The sequence below is a fragment of the Equus asinus genome, chromosome 4 (genome assembly GCF_041296235.1).
Source record: "Equus asinus isolate D_3611 breed Donkey chromosome 4, EquAss-T2T_v2, whole genome shotgun sequence".
In the NCBI taxonomy this organism is placed as follows: Eukaryota; Metazoa; Chordata; class Mammalia; order Perissodactyla; family Equidae; genus Equus; species Equus asinus.
This window is the reverse complement of record NC_091793.1, coordinates 43203761-43217757: the sequence shown is the minus strand read 5'-3', so window position 1 is coordinate 43217757 and position 13997 is coordinate 43203761. Positions and strand designations below refer to the sequence as shown.

Genomic DNA, 13997 nt, shown 5'->3' with positions numbered 1-13997 from the left:
AGTTATTACAGAGAGAGTTCTGGTGACTGAAAGGGTGTGTAAAGAGCTGCAGACTTTTCTCAGGAAGTTTCACTCAGGATGAGTTAGCCTTGGGCGGCACGCATCACCCTGACGGTGAGGTGCTGTGCGTTCTGGGTCTGCCGGCTCCCTTCGTAACCTCGGCGGACCAGCGGAATCTGTTCAGTTTCGATTTGCAAAAGGAAGAGTTTACTGGAAGAGTTGCTGGGGAGCAGCAGATTGAACCTGGAAATGGTGAAGCAACTGCAGCAAAGTGGCTCCTGTCTCATCAGCGTCTCTTTCCCCACCCTGAATCAGAGTCTGGAAGACAAACTTCTGCTCGTGAGCCTTGCCCACCAGAACTTGAGGAAGCCTAGGAGAAATGTCCTCCTCCTATCTTTCCCAAATATCTCTACTTCAAAGAGACCTTGTATACTAGGACAACAAGAACAGAAGGACAAGTCCCTTCACCTATTCCCCCTCTTCTCCCAGTGCCTCCTCTCCCTTTCAAGAACCCTGTAAGCTTGCTTCCTTCTGAGCTAAACTTCTGTCAGTCAGTTACATCCTGAAAATAGGTCCTGAACTTAATTAAGCATAAAAAAAGAACTAGAACAGAATAGGAAGCATCAAAGGGTTCATATGTAATAAGGGTAATTATTTTGTAAGACTTTTGTTACACACACACATACACACATCTATAACGGGTACAGATAGGATCATGATGTTACAAGTATTTCTTACTGTGAATCATGATAAAGTTTGAAAAGCCACTGTAACAGGGCTTATTCTTCCAAGTGACAGAGCAAATGAGGAGACCTGTAGTTCAAACACTCTCCTGTATTCACTCAGATGATTGCTTTTATTACAGGTGTTTAATACTTAAGCTATATTTTGCAAAAGGGGGGGTTTGTAGTGTCAGCATGGGGGAATACCTACATGTTTCAAACAAATGATTTAGAAAGAAATCTGTGTGTCAGGGAGCTTTAAAGAACATTTTAGGGGAGCATACAAGATTTTCTGGGCTTCAAAAGAGTTGATTTTTCTTACTCTTAAAATTTATGAGCCCTTGAACATTTTCTTTCAGTGAATGTTTAAACTTTTATTTATATATTTTTTAAATTTTTGAGTAGGTAATAAGGGCTTGTACCGAGTTGAATACTGTCTCCTCCACATTCATGTCCACCTGGTATCTGTGAATGTGGCCTTATTTGGAAATAGGGTCTTAGTAGATGTAATCACGGCAAGATGACGTCATACTGGATTAGGGTAGCCCCCAATTCAGTGACCAGTGTCCTCCTAGGAGGAGAGACACAAGACACACAGACATAGGACCCATTACTGATAGACTACAATGTGAATGGGACTCCTGGAGTTGTGCACTGCATAAGATGTGGTTTTGGGTGCATGGTAGAAAATTAAAAAGAAACAAATAGGTGTACCCCTCTGTTTTCCTCCGTGGTGGAATCTACTCTTACTAGTTTGTCATTTAACAACACTTTAAGGAACCCAAATCGTTTTCAGCTGTGCTAGGTCAACATTTTGCGGTACTTATCTCGCCTTAAAGATAATGTCCTGGAATTTCTTATCTATCTCATGTATTCTTTCTTAAGAATTAAAAAAAAATGCATGCTTTCTTAGTTTATAAGAATGTGTGGTTTAAAAAAATTCTCAGTGCGTGTAATTATCCTAATAGAGGTTAATTTATTTTCTGCATTGTTTTTAGAAAATAGCTTGTGACATTTAATATCACATTTATTCAACATCTGCCATTTGTAACAGATATGCCAAGAATTTGATTAATGTTTGAAACCTGATGTAGCTTTCACTTCTCAGAGACCGGAATGTGAGATGCAGAGCAAACCAAGATCCCAAATAAACAAAGAAAAAGAATTAGTTATCTTCTGAACTGTTTAAATTATTTAACCTCATAGCTCCCTAACATGAAACCCATGTTAGATGACATAACGTGAATTAATGTAGAACTAATATATATTTTTAAATTCATGAATTAGGGGAGAACACTGCAAAAATTAAGTAGAAATCAAAGTTTCTGAATGGGGAGCTCAAGAAGTAGAAAGCTAGAGTGTTGGATGGGAAATCGTCTCTGATGCTGGCACACGGGGTCAGCTTCATGGGTGTGTGACCCGTGCACACCAAAAGCACCATCCATAAAAGAGAAAATTGAAAATTGGACTTCCTTAAAATTAACTCTTGCTCTTCAAAAGATTATTAGGAAAAAGATGCCTTAAACTTATGAGGAAGATTATTAGGAAAAAGAAAAAACAAGCTATAGACTGGGAAAAAATATTTGCAGATCCAATCTATCTGATAAAGGACATACCCATAACATATAAAGAAGACTCAAAACTCATAATAAAAAAACAAACAATACAATTAAAAAATGGGTAGAAGATTTGAACAGATACTTCACCAAAGAAATATAAGCACATAAAAGGATTCTCAACATCATTAGTCATGGGATACCAGTACCCACCTATTAGAGTGTCTAAAATTAAAAACGCTAACCAGGCCAAGTGTTGGAAGAGGATGTAGAGGAACTGGAACCCTCAACACTGCTGGCAGGAATGTAAAACTGTACAACTATTTCAGAAGCAGTTTAGCAATTTCGTAAGTGAAATATACAGCTACCTACCATACGCTGCAGCCATTCTACTCCTGGGAATATACCCAATAGAAATGGAAGCACATGTTCACAGACGTGTCTGAATCTTTCTGGTATACTTTACTCTTCATAGCAGCTTCATTCCTACAAGCCCCAAACTGGAAACAACCGAAATGTCCACCAAAGGTGAATGCATAAACCAACTGTGGTATAAACATACTCAGCAATAAAAAGAAGTGAACTACTGATACACACAACAATGTGGCTGAATCTCAAAATAACTGTGCTGCATGAAATAAGCCAGACCAAAATAGTACCTACTTATGATTCCATTTACATAACATTCTAGAAAATGCAAATTTATTGTTACAGAAAGCAAATCAGTGGTTGCCCAGGGAAGGAGGCGATGTGAGAGGAATTAGAAAGAGGCACAAAGAAACTTTTGGGGGATGATGGATATGTTATTTTTATTGCAGTAGTGGTTACACAGGTGTACACATGTCAAACCTCATCAAATCGTATACTTTAAATATGTGGTTTATTTTGTCAACTATGTCTCCATAAAAGTGTTTAAAAAGTGAATCTACCCTTCAGAATTCAGTCTTGCATGAACCTTTTGCTTAACAGAAAATCCATAAAGCACAATCTAAAAATGCATAAACTAAATAATGTGCTGGGAGCCGTGGCTACATCATTTGATCGGCTGTTTGACAGGGTCCAGCCGATTAACGCTGAGGGGTGCAGGGCCGCCCCTTGGTGAAGAATAACCGGCCAGCCCCTCACATAGTTCTGAAACCTGTGCTGCTTCTAATTGCCCTTCATTCCTTTTCCTTTCTTAACCTCCAGTTTTCACTCCTTTGGGTGGCTGCTTGGGAGGCACTACCTCCCGGGAAAATTAAATATAGTAAGAGAATGTGACCACCTGTAGGTAACTTTCAAGATATTTTTCAGTTAATTATTGGAGGAGCACACAGTCCCATTTGAGACAAGCAGAAAGGAATCCTGCCCAGATAAGATGTCGAATTAGGTTTATGGCCTCCATGTGGTTAATGTTTCCTTCTCCCTCCAGTTCTTTGTCTAAATATATATATGCATCGTCCTTCTAAGTTTGTCGGTTAATTGGATGATCAAGAAGTATCTATATATTATTCTTGACCTTCTGCTTTCTGTTAAAATGTTATAGAGGTTTTCTCCTAAAAGCAATAAATAATAAATAATTGATGAGTAGAAGGGCCGAGGGGTGCAGGGATGCCCCTCGGTGAAGAATGGCTGGCCGACACCCCTGATATTTTCTGAATTATATGCATGCTTTCTAGCAAGGTTATGTCTATACTTATTTCTGTTTTTCATTCTTGAAGATATATAGTTTAGCTTAGCTTTTCAGCCCTTTACTTTACTAACAAAGTGATACTTTCTCCGGCAGTGTACTTAAGGGACTGTTAGCTCTACAATCTAAAAGACAAAGGAATGCTTTCACCCCCTAAAGGGTGCGAAAATGTAAAGATGTTTAACTGCCCACTGAGAATGCAGATAGCCCTGGGGATAAGACACCCCGGAGTCACCTTTTGTTCCCATTAACCATCTACACTAATGACGTAAATGATTGAGGGAGGCAGGGATGGCTCCACCAGGATGCAACCAGACGGACTGCTGTCCTGTCCGGAGGCCTGGACCTTCTCTCTTTGATTTAACTTTACCATGAATTACAACAGATGCCTAGGTACCTAGCTCCTTTAGTTTAGAGACAACAAACACTAGTTAATTGCGGAGATGATCATTAACCTTATGCTATATAGAAGGGAATGCTAATAAATATTCTTGTGCTCGTTTTTTACTTCCTTATCTCTCTGAGAATATTTGTAGAACTATTTCTGTACTAATCCTGAAAAATATATAAACGACACTTGTGCACAGTAAAGTGGGACTTGCTAACACCAACCCAAGTCTCACGTCCCCTTTATTTCCCCCTCCCTCATTGCGCCGACGCCGTCCATCCCTCAGGAACCTGGACTCCGCCGGCGCGGGACCCCGGCAATAATGTCGATTTCAGGTTTCATCTTTTCCAGCGGCACCGTACCACACGGGCAGAGCTGTGTGCGTGTGGCTGTTTGATATAAAAGGACGCCCGACACAAGGACAGAGAATGCTTTAACTTCACTCCCTCGAGGGTGACCTCCCTCAAGCAGGCACTGCTCAGCGTGCCAACCTCCACCCGCTCCCAAAACGTGGTAAACGCCAGCAATCTCCCCGTGCGTGCGAAGGGACAAACGCTGCAAGAATCCAGCCAGCTCCGAGCCCGAGACTCCACCACTGCCAGGAAAATCCTACTACGGGGAGAGTGAAGAGTGTGACGAGAGCCTGGGGCTGGGACAGGACTGGGAATCGGTTAAAAAAACAAAACAAAAAAAAGAAAGACACTGGCTCCAGCCCAGGGTCCCACTTCCACCAGGGTCATTCGGCGGCGCCGGCGCCGGCAGTGCCCTGGCTTTCCGGTCCGGCGCCGCCCCCAGCCCCTGCTCTTTCGGTCCCACCCGCTGGCGGTCCGTTCCGGCTTCTGAGCGCACTTCCGGCTGCCCTCTGAGCGGCTGCCGAGCGGGGTGCATTTCCCGTACAGTCTCTCCCGGGGTGCACCTGTAGGGCAGGCGGGGAGTGCGGGTCCTCCTCCTAGAGTCTGAAGGGTCGCGGGGAAACCACCCGGCGTGGACCTCCCGCTTGCTCCGCGAGAGCTGCCTTTAAATTCTGAAGGCCCAGCCCCTCCTCCCCCGGAAGCGCTTGAAGGCGGGTCTTGGGCCTGCAGGGCCTTCGTCCTCTCAGCGCCCGCGTTTCCTCAGTGAAGACACGGGGAGGCGGGGGGGAAATGAGGGGAGGACCTGGGCGCCCAGCTCCCGCCCCGCCGCGGCCGGGCGGCTCGTTTCCGGCGCGACTTAGTTGTGGGCTGGGACCCTTGTAATACCGCCCGCCCTTCCTCCCGGTCCAGCCCCCAGCCATGCCAGCGGGCGTGCCCTGGGCCACCTACCTGAAAATGTTCGCTGCCAGCCTGCTCGCCATGTGCGCCGGGGCCCAAGCGGTGCACAGATACTACCGGCCGGACCTGGTGAGTGCGCGGGCGGCCGCGGCCTCGCTCCCGGACCGCCCCGTTCTCCGCGCAGCCGCAGAAATGATCGGAACACAAAGTTAGGAGCATCTCTGCCCTGGGCCTTAGGGTGGCATCCCATTGCATTTAGAGCAATGCATGGCCTGCTCGTACAGGTTTAGGGTCTTACACGGTCTGGCGCCTGCCTGCCACCGGCTTTACCTTCTACCGTTTCCCCCTTGTTCCCTCTGTTGCAGCCACACCGGCTTCCTTGCTGTTGCTCAAACTCATCCAGCCTGTCCCCACCTCCAGGCCATGCTTTTTCTCTTCTTGGAGTGCTTTTCCCCCAGGTCTTGGCTTGATTTCCTTCTACAAAACCTCAGGCCTCCGCTGAAATATCTTCTTCAGCAGGAGGGTCCTTTGGACAGCTCCTAAAGGATTCCTCCTCTGCGATTCTGCCTCAGTCTTTTGTTTTCATAGAGCACTGTCATAATTTGCAATCATTTTATTCCTTTGTTTAGTGGTTCTTGGTTTCCTCCCCTGGAATGTAATCTCCAGGAAGGGACTGTGCCTGTCCGCTTCACACTTGTATGTCAACCACTAGAAAAGAACTTAGAATGTAGTAGATGCTGAATAAATACGTGTTGCATGAAGAATGAGTGGATGTATGCATTTAAAGGAGGGAGAAATTTAAATTTATCTTAATAAGCATTCATGGAATTAGGAACTGGCAATTAAAGGTACTTTTGAGGAGTGATGCGCTTGGGGAGGTGGAGACGAGGAAGTATGGTGCAAATAATTGTAACTGTAAGAGGGTGCTAAGTGTTATGCTATAGATGTGAAAGGAGTGCTCTGGAGCGCAGTGTACGGAGCAGTCATTTCTGCCTGGACTCTGCACAGGTTACACTTACGGAGAACCAACCGTTTGTGTTTCTCATTTCAGTTAGTTGTCACTACAGTTTTGGCGGTATTTATTCTTGTTTTCAGATGAGGAAACTGAGTCTTGGAAGAGTGCAGGTGATTTCCCAAAGTCGCTTAGCTTGATGAGGATTTGAAGCCCAAGCTTTCTGTTTAATGTTTCTCTCTTTTGATCCTGTTAATAAAATAATACAACACCCTTGTAAAACATTCACGTTGAATTGAAGTATGTAAAGTAAAAAGTGAAAAATCCCCCCACTTACAAGCTCCTTTCTCCAGTCTCCTCCTCAAAGGTCACTACCATTTGATGGTGGGTGTATATCCTTCCAGACTTTTTACTATTGTTGAAAACACAGAGACACACACCTATTTTGGGGGGTGTTTTTCCTCATATAATAGGAGTTCATATACACATTTCTCTGCAATTTGCTTGTTTTGGTTAACATCTGTATGAATAGATGTTTGTTTATATCACTGGGCTTTTCTCTTTCTGACCAATGCATAGTATTTCATAATACAGATATTCCGTATATTATTTAGTCAATGCCCTGTCGACATTTGGGTGGTATCTACTTTTTGTGCTAACAATGCTGCAGTCGCTCTGTCTTACCACTTCAGACTGCCTCTCTTTTGAGTTCTAGGGAAGCATCAAGGATACTTAGTGGAGACAGAAGAGGGTAAGAACCTTCCAGAGAAATGCAGTTCAGTCTCTGGCTTATACAGGAATAGACATCAGGCAGGCCTTACAAAGGACGGAAGGAATGCCTGTGATTTGACCCTGGGAAGCTGACCTTTGATTCACCCATCTCATTATAAGTGGGATTATGCAAGGGTTGTTACCAGAGCTACCGGGACCTTGGGACGAGGCAGCACGAAGCCAGAATCTCCAGAAGGGCACACTGAAGCGCCTCAGGCCGCCTCATCCTGATTGGGCTGTGACATTGTTAGTGGGGCTCCTCTGTAGACTTGAGGCCAGGGCTGGCTGGCCGTGTGTAGGATGCTGTATGCCTTACTCACATTTAAGGAATTTACCTACATCTGTTGGTATTGTTCCAGTACTTACTGCCACTGGCGGTGATTGTGAACAACCTCGGGCCTTCCCAGGAGTCTTTCCCTCTGGGCAGCTAGAAGGTCTAGGTGGAGTCCAGAGCAGAGGAGACCCTGGGGGCTGCCTAGGGCTTGTGCTCAGTGCTGTCTTAAGGGAGTAGCATTAAAGGCGCTTTTCTCTAGTTGTCCAGCTCACCGTCAAAATGGGAAAGGAGGCGAGGACTTGAGGCAGGTGCTCTGTCCTGGAATACAGGGGTGCCTTTCGCTTGAGCTTCCCTTTTGCATCTTCTCTAAAGTCCTCAAGCAGCGTGAACAGAGGAAAGGACGATGAGAAACCATGCCACAGGGGCTCCTGACAAGAAGCAACCAAAGTCTTAAGTTTACTAACCAGTCAGTGATTAACTGTTTGTAAAGTTTGTTTGTAATTTTACTTTTACTTGTTCTTTTTTCCTTAATTTATAATCTTTTTTTCCTCCCTGCTTTTTCTCCCCAAATCCCCCCAGTAAATAGTTGTACATTTTAGTTGTGGGGCCTTCTAGTTGTGGCATGTGGGACGCTGCCTCAGCGTGGCCTGATGAGTGGTGCCATGTCCGTGCCCGGGATCCGAACCAGAGAAACCCTGGGCCTGGGCCTCCGAAGCAGAGTGCATGAACTTAACCACTCGGCCACAGGGCTGGCCCCCTCTGATCTTATTATTGACGGCATAATAGGTCAAATGTTCATTTTTGGTTGTCTCCAAACACACCCATATACACGCAAACTGCTATGTAGAACCTCTGATAACATTGATAAGTTTTTTTTTTGAGGAAGATTAGCCCTGAGCTAACATCTGCTGCCAATCCTCCTCTTTTTGCTGAGGAAGACTGGCCCTGAGCTAACATCCGTGCCCATTTTCCTCTACTTTATATGTGGGACGCCTACCACAGCATGGCTTGCCAAGCGGTGCCATGTCCACAGCCGGGATCCGAATCAGCGAACCCAGGACTGCCAAAGCAGAACGTGTGCACTTAACTGCTCTGCCACCGGTCGGCCCCCATTGATGACTTTTGATACCAAAAAACTTATTAGTCTTTTAAAAATTTCTTATATATTTAATATGTAAATAAAACTGCTGTCTTAATAAAAGTTAAATTGTCATTTTAGCTTTATACTGTATTGGAAATTTAGGTCACCCCAAATTTGTGTGTGTGTGTGTAGTTGTGAATACTTTGTAGAAAATTGAAACATGTTGTTATTGTATTTTATAGGGCTTTATGGTTTCACATAATTTCCTGTTGTGACCTGGGGGAAAAAATAGCTCTTCTAAGTTAGTTTGGACAGTTTAATGAACATGAAACAAGCTACATTCTTTGCTTGTAGTGAAGGGATTGGAATGTCAAAATCCTAGGACTACTTTTAAGAGAACAAATTGTCATATGTGTTACTCAGGCTTTTATTCCAGTTCCCATCACTGATTTCTTAGAAAGTCACTTTCACTTCAAAATGAGAATGGTGCTGTGTAGCACATCTCTTACCTCCCTACCTCTCCTATTATCCTGACTGCAAACCCCACAGTCTTTCCTAAACTATTTTATTTCTTTAGGATTAATTAATCAATAGGAGATAAAAGGGTAACATGAGCCAGGTCAAGGTGTTTGAACTTTAGACATTGAAAAATGATTGAAGTTTTCTGATATGACTGAAATTATGCCAGAATGATCTTGCAGTTTTGTGTAAAGTAATTTGAGTAAAGATTTTATTTCTCTAATCTTATGAGTTTATAAGAGTCCTGAGCAAAGTCTGTTGATTTACTCCTTCGGCACATTTTCTGACTGCCTCTGGTAATGAGGGGCGTTCTCATAGGATTGTAAGAAATAAGGAGGAGATTAAGGTGTGATCCCTTTCCTCAGGGACCTTACAGTAGAAACTGATATCTGATAGAAATGGACTGCTCTAAATCATGATATACGACCTCATGGGTTTAACTCCGGTCAGAGATGGGTAAACAAAGTGTGGTGGGAATGGTGTGGAGGGAGTGATACATTCCATCTTCCTCGAGCTGTCACTGAGGTGGGCCTTGGGTAATGAGAAGGATTTCGGTAATGCCAATATGAGAGGCCATGTGGAAGAATACGTGCAGGGGACATTCCAGATGGAGAGAACAGGATACACAAAGGCCTGGAGATGGAAGCATGTGAATACTTGACTGGAATGCCTTTTAAGGTCACCATCATCTCCATGTTGTTAAATCCTATGAGTCAGTTATCAGTCTTCCTCTTTCCTGACGCGTCGGCAGCGTGTGACACATGGAATACTCTCTCCTTGAAACACCTTCTTCACCTGGCTTCTAAGACATCACTCTCTCCTGGTTCTTCTTCCTCATTGGTTGCTGCTTCTCAGTCGTTGCTGGTTCCTCTTCATCCCCTTATCCTCCCAAGATTGGTAGGCCACAGGCCCTTGTCTTTGACCCTTTGTTTCTGCCTACATTCACTTCCATGATCTCATCTAATCTCAGAGCATTAGTTATTATTTATATACTAGAATAATACACTCCAGTCTGGACCTCTCCTTTGAGCTTAAAACTTGGTTGTTAACTGCACCCTTGACAGTTTCACTTGGATGTGCAGTGAGCATGTTCAGAACTGAGCTCCTGGTCTTCCCCTAACAGACGTGGTCTTCTCCTTGAAGTCTTCCCTATCACAATAAATGGTGACTCCATTCTTCTAGTTGTTCAGGCCAAAACCTAGCCGTCATCCTCAACTCCTCTCTCATACTGCACATAGCAAATCCCTTTGGCTTAACCTAAGAAGTAGATCCAGAAGTTCACCGCTTTTTACCACCTCTGTTGCTACTGCCCAATTCAAGCCACTGTCAGTCATCTCTCATTGCAGTTATCGTGCTACCTTCGTGACCTGTCTTACCCCTTCCACCCTTGCTTTCCTGCAGTCCATTCTCAACAAAGCCACCATTGTCATCTTTTTACACTTGTCAGGTCATGTCACTTTTCTGCTCAAAACTCTCCTGTGACTTCCCGTCTTCGCACCGCCTTTCCCTTCCTGGCCTCTCATGGAGTACTGTGCACCAGCTGTGTTGACCACCTTGCTTTTCCTTGAACATAAGGCACATTCCTGCCTCAGGTCCTCTGCTTTTCTGGTTCCATCTGCCTGAAACTCGTCTCAATATCTGCATGGCTGGCTTTCTCATCCTTCTTCATGTCTTTGTTCAGAAGTCACCCTTTCAGACAATAAGCACATGAAAAGATTCTCAGCATCATTAGCCATCAGGGAAATGCAAATCAAAACCACAACAAGATACCACCTCATAACCACTATGATGGCTATAATTTAAACAAAACAAAAAAACAAAACAGGGGCCAGGCCGGTGCCATAGTGGTTAAGTTTGTGTGCTCTGCTTCGGCAGCCCAGGGTTCGCAGGTTTGGATCCTGGGCGCAGACCTATGTTCTGCTTGTTAAGCCATGCTGTGGTCGTGTCCCACATACAAAATAGAGGACAGTTGGCAATAGATGTTAGCTCAGGGCCACTCTTCCTCACCAAAAAAACCCAGCTAGTGACAGTTGTTGGTGAGGATGTGGAGAAATTGGGACCCTCATACAGTGCTGTTAGGAATGTAAAATGGTGATTCTGCTTTGAAAAACAGTTTGGCAGTTTCTCAGTGAAACGTAGAGTTATATGACCCAGCTATTCCACTTCTAGATTTATACCCAAGATAAATGAAAGCATATGTCCACATAAAAACTGCTACATGAATGTTCATAGAAGTATTATTCATAAAAGCCCAAAAGTGGGAACCATCCAGAAGTCCATCGACCAATGAGTAGTTAAATAAAATGTGGTTTATCCATATAATGGAATATTATTGGTCTTAAAAGGGAATGAGGGGTTGGCCTGGTGGCACAGTGGTTAAGTTTGTGCACTCTGCTTTAGCAGCCTGGAGTTCGCTGGTTTGGATCCTGGGTGCAGACCTACACACCGCCTATTAAGCCATGCTGTGGCAGGCGTCCCACATATAAAATAGAGGAAGAGGGGCAAAGATGTTAGCTCGGGGCCAGTCTTCCTCAGCAGAAAGAGGAGGTTGGCAACAGATGTTATCTCAGGGTTAATCTTCCTCAAAAAAAAAAAAAAAACGAGAATGAAGTACTGATATGTGACAACATGGTGAACCTTGGAAACATGCTGAGTGAAAGACTCTAGTCACAAAAGACCTCATACTGTATGATTCCATTTGTATGAAATGTCCAGAACAGGCAAATCCATACAAACAAAAAGTAGATTAATGGTCCCCTAGGGCAGCAGCTTGGTGAGCGGGAGGGTAGTGTGGGAATGGGAGTGACTGCTAATGGATATGGGGTTTCCTTTTGGGGTGATGAAACACTTCTACAATTTATGGTGATGGATGCAGAACTTTATGACTATACTAAAAGCCACTGAATTGTATACTTTAAATGGGTGAATGGTATGAGATGTGAATTATTTCTTACTAAAGTTGTTACAAAAAAAAGTCACCTTCTTGGGCTTTTTTTGACCACCTTTCTTAAAGGCGGTTTTGTAATTTTTTGCTCACTGCGTTATGCTTTGCACATAGTAGGCACTTACTGTTTTTGAATACATTGATTCCTGATAGCTGTTTTCTGTGCCAGGCACATGGTGGAGAGTCAGTCAATAGTGCAGGGATGAATTTCCAGATGTGGAAAGCCTTACTGGGACTTGTGATCCGTCAGTTGATGTTGATGCATCTCCCTCTGTGAGTCCTCTTGTTCTTAAGATGTAGCCCGGATGACAGGCATATAAATGTAGGGCCAGAAAGCGACTCAGAGTGACTGCAGGCTCTCATGATGAAGATTTATCATTGAGTAGCAGAGGACTTTCTGTTCTTTTTTACTCTTTACTTTCTTTGGAGTCTTTCAGGTCACATTTAATTACAGTCTGAGAAAGCACTGGTATCTATGTTTTGTTTTGTTTGTATAGACGATACCTGAAATTCCACCAAAGCCTGGAGAACTCAAAACGGAGCTTTTGGGACTGAAAGAGAGACAACACGAACCTCAAATTTCTCAGCAGTAGAAACCTCAAAGTACAGCTCTGCCAAGAACTCTGTGCATAGTATTATAAGTCTTAAATATGTATTTTTAAAATTTATTGAGTCAAACTGTTTGTCCTTAAGCACCTAATACATTGCTAACTGCAAGGGGAGGTGCTTAGTAGATACTGACTGATGCAGTGGGATTTAATGACGGTTTGACCAGTGTGTCTTGAAAACTGCCAAAGTTTCTATCATCAGCTTCCTGAATGTGGTTTGATGGATATTTAGTCTTGAATATGATGTGAAATAGGGTATTTGCACTGACTCTTGCCCTTATAATTCTGGTTTATTTCTCTGAATAACCTTGACTATAACGGCAAATGGAAATTATAAATTAACTGTAATAAAAGTGGCATTGACTTTTAAATGAATGCTTATGGTGTGAAGTTAATATTTCTCTAAATATAGGAAAGTACTATTTGTACTAAACTGAATTAAGTTGAAATATTTAAAGTTTGAAGTTTTTGGAATTGTGTACGTAACAAAATTATAACAGTTGTGGCTTGGACTGTCACAAATTCTTTACCCCCAAATTTGAGAAATCATGTTGGCATTTCATTTTTCTTATAAAACATATTTATAAATAACTGATAAAATGAATATTATTATGGGTTGAATTGTGTCCCCCCTAAAAGATTTTGAGTCCTAATCCTTAGTCCCTGTGAATGTGACCTTATTTGGAAATAGGGTCTTTGCAAAAGTAACCGAGTTAAGATGAGGTCAATGGGGTGGGCCCTAATCCAGTGTGATGCCTGTCTTTATAAGAAGAGGAAAACACCATGTAAAGGACACACACGGAGAATGCTATGTGACAACAGAGGCAAAGATTGGAGTGACGCGGCTGCGAGCAGGGAACACAGAGGGCTGAGAGCCATCACCAGAAGCCTGGAAGAGGCAAGGAAGGAGTCCAGCCAGTCTCGGAGCGCGGCTCTGCTGACACGTGGATTTCAGATTTCTGGCCTTCAGAACTGAGAGAATAAATTTCCGTTGTTTTAAGCGACCCAGTTTGTGGTTTTTGTTATGTCAGCCCGTGGAAACTAGTAACAAACATTTCAACCTTTTTTCTGAGTCTATAAATATAGGACAAAAGTAATTCATAGAGCAGTTGGCTTTCTGTTCAGGGCTATTCTAATACAAGAAGTTTTTCAGAATTCTGCATGCTTAAACATAATGTCTAGGCTTACTTCTTAGCCAGTTAGCAGATTGCTACCTGACATAGATCTTTGGTGTCAGTGTTGAAATCTTAAATATTAAATCCC

General features: G+C 43.4%; 1 protein-coding gene across 1 annotated transcript; it reads left to right on the top strand.

Annotated features, from left to right (window-relative positions):
* The first annotated feature begins 3069 nt into the window (after window positions 1-3069).
* Window positions 3070-13738, top strand: UQCC6 (ubiquinol-cytochrome c reductase complex assembly factor 6). Its single transcript, XM_014865793.3, has 2 exons — window positions 3070-5714; window positions 12624-13738. The coding sequence occupies exons 1-2, from the start codon at window positions 5607-5609 to the stop codon at window positions 12717-12719; spliced, it is 204 nt and encodes a 67-aa protein (XP_014721279.1). The 5' UTR covers window positions 3070-5606; the 3' UTR covers window positions 12720-13738.
* Window positions 13739-13997: the final 259 nt, after the last annotated feature.

Coding starts and splice junctions, on each gene's coding strand:
- UQCC6 (XM_014865793.3), top strand. CDS start 5,607: ATGCCAGCGGGCGTGCCCTGGGCCACCTACCTGAAAATGTTCGCTGCC. Junction 5,715..12,623: donor GATACTACCGGCCGGACCTG/GTGAGTGCGCGG, acceptor TTGTTTGTATAG/ACGATACCTGAAATTCCACC.